Source organism: Sipha flava, unplaced genomic scaffold (assembly GCF_003268045.1).
Source record: "Sipha flava isolate LNK unplaced genomic scaffold, YSA_version1 131_pilon_pilon, whole genome shotgun sequence".
NCBI classification, from domain to species: domain Eukaryota; kingdom Metazoa; phylum Arthropoda; class Insecta; order Hemiptera; family Aphididae; genus Sipha; species Sipha flava.
The window spans coordinates 229,087-243,110 of record NW_020271757.1 but is presented as its reverse complement, the minus strand read 5'-3'; the positions used below and the strand labels follow the sequence as shown (position 1 = coordinate 243,110).

Genomic DNA, 14,024 nt, shown 5'->3' with positions numbered 1-14,024 from the left:
CCCATCTGGAAAATTCCAGATTTCCAAATGGGCCACTCCACCTCTGTACTTTAAACAGATCTGACATTTTTATACTGTATCTTCTATATAAGAAGAACATTTCTATGTTATCACTATTCATACCTGGCTATTATAAATATTTTTAATCCTAAATTTGCATTTTTCTACTCCCATATGATTGTAGAGTATTTTGGCTAACATTTCATTCCTTAAAGTCTTTGGCACAATTATCCGATTCACTTCATAAAGTAAACCATCATATTTTGTAATAAGCTCCTTTAAAGTCCAAGTAATTTTTTACTTTATTTTTAAGCAACTCTCTTTTCTCAGGCCATCCATTGTTTACGTGGTCAATTTAATAAACACAATTCTTCCTCTAGCTCAGTTTCTTTTCTAAACTCCATCCATTTACTCTCAGTAATTGGTGTATTCTTGTTGATTTGTTCAATGGATATTTCAATATCTTTTTTTCCCCAACTATCAAATGCTTTATCCTCTTTTCCTTCTAACCTTAAGGTGTCTGCAATAAAAAGTTCTTTACCTAGTTCATTTGATTTCTTTCTGGTTTCTTTTGTGATCGTGGTGATGAATACATTTTAATAATATAAAAAGTTATCCAAATTTATCACCACGATCACAAAAGAAAATATAACACACGACTACATGTTACATAATACTAGTAATTAGTATTGATCGCCATACTTAACAAGCTTAAACATTAAAATAATAAAACGATCTATACCGCGTATAGTATGTAATAATATTTAATATTAGTCTACAAATAAAATATTTTAATAAATACACAAAGGGCACGATGTATCTAAACGTTTTTTGTAGAGCAAATGAAAACCGATCACACTTTTTAAACATGCAGTGCCTTTTGACTTTTATACATTTGATAAAATTATAATCTTTGTTACTGTGGCTATATTTTAGACTCGGAAGTTTATGGTTGACCTAAAACATTAAATAATAACTTAGAAAAAAGTACTAATTATTGGTCTAAAATTAAAATTAAATTCGTACATTTTTGGAACACATGTCTAAGCGTCTAAGATCTATCGAAAAAAAAGTTATCAACTTACGAGTTCTGTAACATTGTATTATGGAATATGAACAGTATATTTTAAACAAATTAAAAAACACCAGTTTGTAAATATATGTATTACACTAGATATTGATATCAAATGAATTTTCTGTTTCAATTTCCTATGCCTATTGTTGAAATGTTTTACCTACACTATTTTGCTAACTTCTATGTATAAGAAGTATATTCACACACTAAATTTTTTGTTTAAGTATAGTATAGTATAATTTTGTTTGTCTATCTGTAAGTATAAAAAAAAATTGATGGTTCTGACGGTTCGGAAGGTCTTAGGCCCTGTAGTCCTCCGGCTGCAGGGCTGATTCATGTCAAAATTTATATTTTTTATAACGATCTAATAGGGGGAACAGTGCGGAGAAGTGTGTAAAAAAATATAATGTATTTAAAGTATATTTTTTATACACAATATCTACATACGACCTATGATACGAGCGGACGAAAAACCCTAAGCGCTGTGGTGATCCACTCATTCACCGGATAATCGCCACCACCGTGTGTTGATTGTCTAAGGATGAGGGAGAAAGGGACGAAAAGATTTTGTTGTTACACATTGCACCTCGAGCAAAATAGTAGAGGGTACCTACTTATATACTTCTAATGCAATATACACCGCAATTACGCCACTGCATTTTTTGACGACGTAATTTTTATTAATAAATAGTAATAATAATAACGCGTTACACAATCGGTGTCGTAGAGTTGAAAAATAATAATCCAGAAGACCTGTTCGATCACGCACACTCTTATTTGTAAACCACGAATCAGGGTATTTTATCGGAGAGGAGATGCGAAGCGCCGCAGATGGCGCGTTGTTGCAGAATGATGATGCTCATTACCGAGTCGAGTACACGAGATAAACCCGTTGAAAAGGTCAGAGTGCTGCATATCATTATATTATTAGTGCATATACGAGTACGATGGACGTAATTTAAAACGGGATTTGAAAAGTCTGTAAAAAAAAAATAGAATTGAAAAAAAATATAATATCCGTGTGTGTTTAAAGTATTGTCACATGTAATCATTGAAGCATTCCATAAATCGCGGCTCATATCACGCGGACACTATGAAAGAATTTTCTGAAATGTTAGAAAACTGATAAAAGCACAGTTATCAGAATTGATATAAAAACAATTTTTTCGATGCGATTCTAATTCAAAAATAAATAATGACGAATAAAAAAGAACACTTGACTTCACGCAAAATTGCATTGTAGATCAAAAATGCATTAAATATTAGGTAAAGTATTGAAATAAAATACCTCACTATAAAATTATATATATCTTAGGACGGTCCTTATTTTATTTATTGAAAAATTTGATGCAAAATACCCAGTGGTGCAACTACATCTTATGGTGCCCTAGTAAAAAATACACTTACAGTTCCCTATTATAAATTATTTTCGTTATATATTTATATTTTAAAGTATAGATTAAAAATATTATACAAATTATATCAAAGGTAAGTAGGTTCTTTAATTCATAAAAAAAATAATTAATACGTGTTAGCAAAACTTAATTTTTCAGTTTTATTTTTTCGATGTCTAAAGTAACAATGTTTGATAGCCGATTTTGACTAATTGAATTTCTTAGGTAATTTTTAATAAGTTTCAGTTTGAAAATGATCTTTCCGCTGATGCAACTGTTATAGGTAATGTGAAATGAATTAGGGTTGCACTTAAAATATCACTGTACAATGTCTATATTTATTTCTTAAAATTTATAATGTTAATTGTTCAATTATTTTGACTTCAGATATATTAATTAATCCTCTTATTGACAGTAACTGCCGGTTTAAATCCAGGGCCACATTTAAGGGGGGTGAGCACTGGCTAGAACTGCCCCGGGAGCCAGTTTTTTGGGGGCGCCAAAATTTTGTAGTCGGACATTTACACAAATGTGAATTATTGAACTTTTAAAATTATTTTGAAATTATTATTTTTTTTGTTTTTAATAACAGTATCATAAATTAATGTTAATATATTTAATTTATTAATATATTTTACTAATGTATTTATAGCAATATAGCTACCAGCGATCTAGAATATTATTAATTTACTTAATATCAGTTCCCAAATTTGTTCTGATAATATCAATAAACATAAGTTATTTATTATAATACAGCGTATTATGTTATCGCATGCGGCGTGCGGTGGTGTGCCTACTACACAAAAATAGCATTGATTTTAAAGTATCTAAAAGTTTCATGAGGATCTATCTCCTAAATTTTCCTTAGATAGGCTCCTTAGAGGGGCACCAATTTTTTTTTTTGCGCTGGGGTTAATTATATCTATTCAGATCTTGATATTTTAATATTTTATGTATGGAATTTATGTTATATTAAAAAGTATACGGACAACACAAACCAAATGATTTCCCCTAAAATGTCAGGTACTCTCGTGCCCTGGTGTAAGTACCACCCAACACCCCCGCTAGTTGAGCCACTGAAAATACTCTTAGTGTCAGGGTTGGTAATATATATATATATAAAACGTTTTATACATTACACGTATAATATATATAAAATGACTAAACCGTTTAATACAGATTGTTTTTGAAATTTACTCTCAAAAACTAAGCATAATTCCTATTTCAGATATTAAGTAAGGTTTTTAATTTTTATACATAGTAAAAATATATTTTACTAGTTTTATATTATACATCTATTAAAATATTATAAGTGTTACAAATATCCCAAGTGCAATAAATTTACTTTGTTTACTGAATTAACTTGTGAGTGCTAAAATTATCGGCCCCAAGGCAAAGCCCCTCACAAACCCCTTACAACAATGGTTCCCAACCTTTTTCATCCTATGCCCCATGGTAAATTTTACAAAATATCATTCCCCCTCCCCCTAAAATTAGAGTTTAGGCGATTTTTTAGTCGTGCTAATCAAACTTTGTACCTGTCAATATTAGATTAAATGTAAAAAGGTCTATCCAATATTATTATAAAATATGATTGTTATCGATGCGGAATAATCTGAAAATATATAGTGATTTCATCTATCATGGGGCATAGGATAAAAAAGGTTGGGAACCACTGATGTAAGGGGTTTGTGGGGGGGGGGTTTTGCATTGAGGTGGATAATTTTAGCACTCACAAGTTTCATACTGAATGTGCGCCTATGCTAATAACCCCTTATTGTAATATAATGAAATTTTTTATTTTATTTACCCTCATAGTTAATAAAATAATTTATCTAACTTCATAAAATACCTAAAAGGTGGACTCATAGCCGTTCCAAGGGGGGGAGGAATGAGGCAAGTGCCCTAGGGCGTATAAAGTATTATGAATTTAAGGGACGTCATAAAAATGAATGATAATAAGAAAAACTAGGTGTTTTTTTTTTAGATAGGTAAGCATTCATTTTTCGTTTATATTAAAATATCACAATTGAGCATCTATCAAATAATACAATATACATATATTACTAAATATGAAATTATGTAAATAATGTGTTACATCTCTACGTGTATAAATATTACCGTAGGATAGAATATTATTGATATATTAATAATATAATATATTAAAAGCATTATATATTTAATAATTTAATATATACAAGGTGTGATCAACAAGACATGAGACTGTTCTTTTTGTCACGCTTGTAGCAACACAGCGAAACTGAAATTTTGAAATTTTGGTCGGTTAATCTCCCATCTTCAGTGCTCGACTTGGCAAAATTAAAGAAGGGGGACTCTATTTACTTTAAAAAAAAGAACGTCCCTAAACCTGACTGAGCGTTATGATTATAGCGTAATAATAGTAGGGGGACGCTATAATTTCTGAAAATTAGTTGGGGTACTCCGTCCCCCCTCAAGTCGAGTACTGCCCATATCTTCTCTATCGATACAAGCGCTCGTGAATTTCGTAAGATCATTAGTACTCCATTTGTGTTATGTTTTCGACAACGTTTTTGAGAGGCGTATCACGAATATGATATTAAACATAATATTGAACAGCGGTACGCGATTAAATTTTACGTTAAACTCGGCGATTCTGTAAACGCACAATAAATTGACGTAAATGTTCGGTGATGAAGCCCTGAGTCATGCTCGGGTGTTTAGATGGCATAAAAAATTTAACAATGGTCGTGAAAACGTTGGAGTCGAACCGCGAAGTGGGAGACCGATTGAACTTCGAACTGACAACAATGTTCAGCGCATGCGCACTCTCGTGCGTCAAGATCGGCGGCTAACTGTTCGAATGTTGGCTGATGAACTTAATTTGAAACGAGAAACCTTCAGAAAAATTTTTACTAATGATTTGTCCATGAAAAAGCTGTGTGCAAAGATGGTACCGAAGAACAAAACAATGCTCCATGCCATCGTGCTTTCAGTGTGTCGCAGTTTTTGACCTATAAAAACATCCCAATGTTGCCACAAGCAGAGCCTAACTTAGGAAATATGGACCCGGGGCAATATAATTTTAGGGGCCTTTAATATTTGTTTAATATAATTTAAAAATTACAGTCAACATTAAAATAACATTATTGCATTAGTGAACAAAAGTTTTATTCACAGATCAAAAATCAATTGTTAATACTTGTATAATATTTAAAAATAATTATTAAGTACCGGTAAAAATAAAAAATATTAATTATTTATTAATGTTTACTAAATTAAATATAAAAATTTAAGTCAATGGTTTCTTTCGAGATTTTAGTTCACTAAACTTCTGAATTAGATTTGAAAAATCCAATGTGTCAGTTATTTCCCTTTCAGCAGATAGACGAACGAGTGAGTTTAATTTTTCTTGGTTTTTTTTTCTTGAAGGGACGTTATTCTGGCGTTTTCAATAAGTTCTAATTTTGAATTTCTTCTTTCTGCTTCACAATTCGAAATTGGCAAAGTTAAATAAATTCGTAAAGAAATGTACATATTTGGAAAGACTTCTTTTAAATTATTTTCATGTACATATAAGTAAATATTTTGAGGAGTAATTATTGGTAAATTTAACTGCATTACATAATTTGAAAAGTGCACAATCTCTTGTTTTATATTAGTTGTATCAATATCATCTTTAAATGTGCTAATGAATATGTGGGCAGAAGTCTCTGATAATAATTCTGAACCAAATTTTGTAATAAACCCAAAAATATTACAAACATTATCATATGCGTTTCATCTTTTATCAAGTTCTGTAACAAAAAGATCAATAATAACGTAAAAAGTATCAATCTCTAACTTTCTTATACCACAATAGTTTGAATTTCCTTTTATTGTACCATCCGAGAATTTTTTTTTTCTCACACTTTTTTCAACACAGGGCAGAATATTTGTTGATAATACTCTTGCTTTATTCTCAGAATATATAAACTTCTCTCTTAATGAACTAACATAAGTTTTTAATCCTTTTAATAAATTTACGGCTATAAATAAATCTATTCCCGGTTTTTGAAGGTATTTACTAACACTGTTAAACTGCGATAAAATTTCACTCCACATAACTGCCATAAAAGCTGTTTTAAATTTTATCATTTTATTTTTCATTGGTTTAGCCTCATGACGATTTTCTTGTTTTTCATTACAATTTTCAAAAATATCTGTTAATGTACATATAATTTGGTCATAATTTAAGATAGTAGCTTTACAAGACTCCGTGTGACACTCCCACCTAGTATTACTTAATGTTTTCAAAACGATTATTTTATTTTTCTCTTCCGATTTTAGACCAGTCAAAAGCAAATTCCATCTATGTGTCGAGGCCGCAAAAAATGCATACAATTTTTGAACAACACCAAAAAAATTGATTGCTTCTAAACAACTTTTCACTGCATGTGACCCTACTAAATTTAGGGAATGAGCAAAACAAGGTGCAAATAAAGCAACACTACATTTTTTTTTTATTTGAGCCTGTAAACCCTCATATATACCAGTCATATTATTAGCATTGTATGATTGTCCTCTACAATATTGCAAATTAATATTATTATTTTTCAAAAAATGTATTACTTCTTCGACCATTGAAATACCAGTATGGCTTAATATATGAATGTATGTTAAGAATCGCTCAACAACTAACCCTTTATAACAGTATCTAACAACAACAGCAAATTGATCTCTATGTGCTCTATCTGGAGTAGAATCTAAAATTAGACCGAAGTATTTAGTTTCTTGTAACTGTTTAGTTATTTCTAATAAAACTTCATTTGCCATTAGGTCAATTATTTCGTTACAAATACGCATCGAAAAATAAGATACATTTCCTGATCCTTTATTAGCGCTTTCATTCATATGTTGTTTTAAAAAGGGATCAAATTCGGAAATAACTTCAAGAATTCCAAGAAAATTTCCATTACTCGGAGAACCCAACCGTGAGTCATTACCTTCAAATGCTAACCCATGAACAGCCAAAAATTTAACAACTGATACTACACGGTGCAACACTTTAACCCAATACTTTTTTTCATTCAACATTTTTTCGGCCATAGTTTTGTCTATACGATGTTTAGTGTTTACACGATCTAACCAAGTTAGCATTGATTTACGATGGTTTGCACTATTTTCATGTTCTTTAACATTTTCATAAGATTTTTTCCAATTGTTAAAACCAGGATTAAGAAAACTTGAATTATTTGATTTATTAAATAGTTTACAAACAAAACAGTAAACGTTGCCAGTTTGTTCAGAAAACATAAGCCATTTACGTGAGTGTATTTCACCATTAGGTAATTTTAATTCGAATAATGAGATATTTAATGAGCGATTATAATTTTTAAATTTTTTTTCGGAAGAATGAAATTTTTTTTGGATCCATATTCTGAAAAAATGCTGGTCCTTTTAAGTAGCATAATTCTATAAAAGTGTTGTTTATCACTAAAGGCCACATTCCCGGATCTTGATACATGTGAACAGTGGTAACAATGTCGACGCGTGTTTAACGCCTCTCATGTGAACATTAACTAAAAAACGCGCGTTTGGTTAACGCGCGCTTAACGCCTCTCATGTGAACTAGCCCTTACTGTTGTATTGACGTAGGAAGCGATATCTTTAAGTCATAGTATAAATTAAATTTCTAATTATATAAATTATTATTTCAATTTAAAGAATTTATGGTTGAATTACCTAGAACAATGATTGTATATTAGTTCTTCGTATAAAAAATCTTAAAAACCCTAAGCCATTTCAGGGGCGGATCCAGACCGAGATAACCGGAGGGGGGTGATTTTTAACGGACAAACATGATATAGGTATTTATATAGATAAAATTAAAAATATTAATTTTGATATAGGTTATTTATTTAAATAAAGTCTTTTTAAAAAAAAAAATTATATACAGTTGAACCCCGATTTACCGTATTTCGATTATCTGTGATCCCGATTAACCGTGCTCAGTCTTTCAAAATTATCGGCGCTCGAAATTGTTCGCTTGAAAATTTTAATTAGGTCGGACGAACATATTTTTATATTATGTACAGATTATTGAAAAACGTAAACGAACTTCTCAGCGATAAAAATATGTCACAGGTAGATATGAGTTATTTCAAATTAATAGTCTAATAGAAGTTCTTCAATAATTATATTTATGTAATCACGTTATAACTAATACATATGGGAAATGTTCAAGTCTGTTGAATTTGTTTCATATAATTTAGTTTGTTTTCAGCATTTGCTATAGCCCTTTCAAAAACAGTCAGAGAAAATAATATCGTACACACTTAATATGGATATAAAATTATAAAGTTTTTCATAATTCGTTTAATAAAAAGTCTCGATTAACCGTGTTTTTCATTTTACTATGTGTTTCTTCCCCACCATTGCCCCAGATAATGGAGGTTCTACTATAGTAGTATTAATAATAATTTTTTTAGTTATTCCAATATGTCTCATAACAATAGAGTTTATAAATTACAAATTTGTTGATTATAAAGGTACCGAACAATTTTTACGTTGGTCGTCATTAGTTATCACTAGGCTTAGAGACTTATAGCTCTAAAAAATACACAAATATGCTTCTAAAATCATCAAAATATGCATTTATATGTATTAAAAAAAAAATGATCACATAGTACACATAATAAAACGTGTCCATCGGATGTAAATGTATCTTTAAACTTCGAAACAAAACTATGTAGTCGGCTACTCGTAGACTGTTGTACTTTCGGCATTACACAATGTTACAAAATACGTACGACGTTTTATGTATGATTCGACGTTGCGTGGTTGTGGGACGCAAAAATAACGACGGATAATAATCGACTGAACTGAACACTAAATAAATAAACTATTATTCTACATCAACTATTATCTTTATCGACATCCGGTCGATATCCAGATATGATAGATACGGGTTTATAGTATTATTTACACCATTGATTATGGATATCTATAATCAATGTTTATACTTACACAAAAATTATAACGAGATCTGTGAGGTAGTTTGCAGATAGTATATTACTGGAAATATTAAGTACTAATTATTAAGTACATTTTTTTTTCGATCGTTTGAAACATGTATATATAGTTATATGTATCTATAGATTTTAATTTTAAATTCAAAAAAAATGTCAAAATATGCAAAATAAGCAAAACAATTTTAAAATATGCACTCTCCTGCAAAATCTATCAATATGCAAAAATATGCACATTCAAATTTTAGATCTGATATCATGGCATCGAGAAACGAATTTATTTCGCACTCTACTAAAATTAACAATAATTAAAAAAAGTATGCAAATGCTAGAAGTTCCTAAGCCTAGTTATCACATTTCGGAAACACCGACAAAAACAAAACTTGGTTACGAATATTTAACATCATGATAATAGTATATAACTATGATATCAGTATATCACCTAATAATAAATATAAGTGATAACATAGTACCAGCATAAGTTTGGTATAAAAAAAAAATAGTATAAGATTTTCCTATTTACCCTTGAAGTAATTACGTCAAAAACTAAAGTCTACTATGGTGAACGGGGGGGGGGGGGTGATCTCCCCATTCGCCCCTGAGCCATTTACATTTCTTTAAAATTATTTAAAATTATTCCATAAATAATTCCATTATTTAAAATGGAAGGGCCAAACCTAGCCTTATCTCTAGAATCCATTCTCGCTAGTTGGTGAAGTTATATTAACGCGGCAAATTATTATTACGAAAACTTAGGAATAATACATGGTATAATTATACAATGGCATCATGCTGGATAGAAACGATGTAGTTTGTACAAAGACTAAATTTAGACATTAGACGCAAAATTACAGCTATTGATTTGCATATACTACAGAGAGTTATGGACAGTATGAAAAAACGGATAGCCGATTGTATACAAAATGAAGGCAAGCCATTTCAGTAATATAATTTTTAAAAATTAAAATTTGTATTTATAACAACTAAATATAATCTGTGTGTTGAATAAAATAAAATTAATTTCATTACTTTTTTTCTAATACTTGACTAATAAACTTCAATTTGTCAGAACCCACTGCCCCACTCTATAAAAGGAAAACATCTCATCGTTCAATGCAATTCATAATATAAATTAAATAAATTGTTTAATAATGAATACATTATACTATTATAAAATAATATTTAAATTATTTTATTTATTAATATTTACTGGAAATGTTTCAGAGTTGAATAAAATATCTGTTTCCCAAATACTTATCACCATATAATATATAAAACTTGTAAAATTAAAAAAAAAAATCTAAAAATGAATTTCTAAAACTAAGTTAAAATAAAAAAAATTTTGTAAAGGAAATTTTAATTTGAATATTTTCCAATTTTAAGTTTTATTTATAGCGCTTATTGTAGTGTTCTTAATGTATAGTAAAACGCTAAAATTTTACTTTATTAGTGCTTTACTATGCATTAAGAACACTACGATAAGTAATATAACCATCTTAAAATCAATTGTATCAAGTATGGCTGTTTTGTGTATTGCCAATGAAGTCAAGTGAAATGTTGATTGAGAGAGCAAAATTATAAACAGCGCTTAAAAATAAAAGAATTTCTCTATGTATTAGTTTTATATAAATAAAAAAAAATGGGTAAGTGTAGGTTCACATACAGAGCAGTGGCGTCATTTGGGGGGGGGGGGGCAATTGCACCAACCTTGATTTTTGTGGGCCGGTCAAATTTTTGGTACGATAGGGGCACAGGGCCGCTGGAATGGTGGCTTCGCTCATAGTAGAGCTATATAAAAATATTTATAGAGCCTTACTCATAGTGGACCACTCGCCCTAAACGCATAATCGTAGAACGCTACATTTTTAAGCAATTTAGAAACATATTTAACACGTTCAATGCCGATACCTATTTGTGGTTGCGATACCGTGTCGCCGAAACGAATTTATGCTCGGTCGACTACGCGTCGACATGGGACATCGGCGCTCTGCTTTATTATTATTTTTATAAATATACGTGTATACCTAATAAAATTTTAGATGTAGAACCTATACAAATATTTTCTTATAATTTATAAACAATTTATTTAGTTAATAACATCTGATAATATTTATTAAACGATGTTATATATATAATTATTATACTATAGTAATGAAAGCCAATTCGTCTCTACATACCGGGAAAAATTGAATTTTATAAATAATATCTTTAATTAAATATGTCAAATAATATTTATTACATTACACGACGATGTGCAATATATGTATGTTAGTATTATACTAAGTATAGTAATAAAAGAAGCTCCGTTTCTACCTTCCGGGAAAAGTTGAAATAACAGATGTATTTATAGACCAAATATAAAATCAAATACATCATTAAATTAGTAATGTAATCACAAATTCTGAAAGCTTATTTAATCAAATTATTAATATAATCTCAGAAAATAATTTAAGTATAAACAAATGTGTTGCACAATGTTACGATGGTGCATCAGTTATGAGCGGAGCGTATACAGGTGTACAAGAACGAATATGCAGTAAAGTGTCACACGCAATATATGTGCACTGCTATGCGCACCGCCTTAATTTATGTTTAATTCAAACTTTGCAAAATATACCATTCGTTGTAAATTTTTTTAATACAGTGCAAGAAACGTATAAGTTTTTATTAAATGGACAAACAAGATATGAGTTATTCATTGAAATTCAAAAAGACCACAATTTACCCGTGTTACATTTAGAACGTTTAGTGGACACTAGGTGGGCTTATTGGTATAGTTCATTAAGGAAAATTAATTCAAGATATACAGAAATAATTTAAGTACTTAGTATACTTGGTGAAGAAGGTGATCAAACGGCTAAGGCAACTGGAATTTTAAATGAAATGTCTAAATTTTCTTTTATTATTATGGCGATTTCGATGGAATCCCTTCTTAAAGTTATACATTGTGCTTCTACAGAACTTCAAAATTCAAGTATTATTTTACCAGAAGCTATTGATCTGATAAAATGTACTAGACAAAGTTTAAATGAAATGCGGAGTGACACATTTTGGGTTGATACAATAAAAAATGCTAAATTAATTGCTACTAAAAATGGAATTCCTACAAATCACAGATCTAGCAGATCACTATGTTTCGATAAAAGGCTCAAAGACTATTTTACTGAATCATCAGTAGGGAATACTTCAAATAACACACTAAATAATTCAGTGAATGAATTAAAAGTATTATTTTATTCAGCAATTGATAGGCAAGTGTTCTGCAGTGTTATTACAGTTTAAATATTTTAAATGAGTTATGATTTGAAAATATGATTAAAATAATTGCTTACCAATGTAACTAAGGATTTATTTTGTTTTTTACTTGGCATTATTACATGTATAATATAAACAAAAGATTAATTTTCAATGCATAACTTAATTCTTCTATACAACGCTTATTATATTTTTTTATACAATATTTATTAGCATGGTTATTATGTAATTACTAATTAATTATTTATGTTATAGATTTATGAATGAACTTGACAAACGTTTTAATGACACTAACAACAATATTATTTTAACCTGTACTATATTTATTTCTTCGGATCCTGATTACTTTAACATCAAAAGTCCTTATCTTCAAGCTTTTTTGGATCACTATAATTACTTCAAAATTAATCCTATATTCCTAGAGTCTGAATTTCTTATTGCCAAAAACCTACTTTCTAAAAACAAAAATAATACCCGTGAAGATGGAGTTCATGATCTTTTTTCCATATCTAAAAAATTGTTGGAAATTCCAAACTCTTTTCCAGAGACCCTAAAAATTATTTCTATTTTAATGACACTACCTGTATCAACTGCTTCTAACGAACGCTTTTTTTCGTCATTAAATCGTATAAAAACATGCTTAAGACTAACAATGACTGATGAGCGCTTGAGCGATTTGCTAGTGATTGCTGTTGAAGGTGATGAGGCTTCAAAAGTTGATCTTCAGGAAGCTATTGATTTATTTGTAGACATGAAATCTCGTAGATATCCTTTAAAAGCTTAAGCTTATATTAATTATTGCTATTTTATTTAAATTTAATTATTATATCATATTAAGAACTAGTATATTATTTTAAGCTGTATTATTTATTTTTCTTCTTGCTTAGTAGATATAGTATTAAAAAAAAGTTAGTTAGTTAAAAAAAATATTTGTTTTATTATTCTTTTTTTCGAGCTTTGCAATATACATATTATTTTAACTAAATAATCAAAGGGCCGGTAAAAATTTTGCTCCACCCTAAGAAAAACTGAAATGACGCCCCTGATACAGAGCATAATTCCATTTGCAACAGTATCAAGGTTTGTATAAAAACTAGGTTAGGCTTAGACTATAATTCCCCTTGGGGAGAAGCCCCATCCCCCCGAAAAGTGACACGCAGTGACACTCGAGTTTCTGAGTGGAGCCGGTAGGCGTAACGAGCGAAGTACTAAAATTTTTAAAATTAAAGTTTCGATTTTTCGAAAAAAAAAAATACAAACAATTTTCATTACGATAAGAGATCAAAACTAGATACAAAATATCGTTCTCTT

The 14,024-nt window shown here is 29.7% G+C and overlaps 1 protein-coding gene across 1 annotated transcript; it reads right to left on the bottom strand.

The window, feature by feature from the left end:
- Positions 1–350: 350 nt before the first annotated feature.
- Positions 351–11,239, bottom strand: LOC112694616. Its single transcript, XM_025570149.1, has 4 exons — positions 11,166–11,239; positions 7,060–7,672; positions 6,732–6,960; positions 351–520 (listed from the first exon to the last, which is right to left on the bottom strand). Exons 1-4 carry the CDS (start codon positions 11,237–11,239, stop codon positions 351–353), a joined length of 1,086 nt encoding a protein of 361 aa, XP_025425934.1.
- Positions 11,240–14,024: the final 2,785 nt, after the last annotated feature.

Bases quoted from the DNA above. Each gene is read 5' to 3' on its own strand.
- LOC112694616 (XM_025570149.1), bottom strand. From the start codon at position 11,239: ATGAGCGAAGCCACCATTCCAGCGGCCCTGTGCCCCTATCGTACCAAA. The intron at 7,673-11,165 runs GTTGGTGCAATT...AAATAATTCAAG, and splicing joins ACCGGCCCACAAAAATCAAG to TTTTCTTAATCCTGGTTTTA. The intron at 6,961-7,059 runs GTAATACATTTT...GAGGGTTTACAG, and splicing joins GTATTTCAATGGTCGAAGAA to GCTCAAATAAAAAAAAAATG.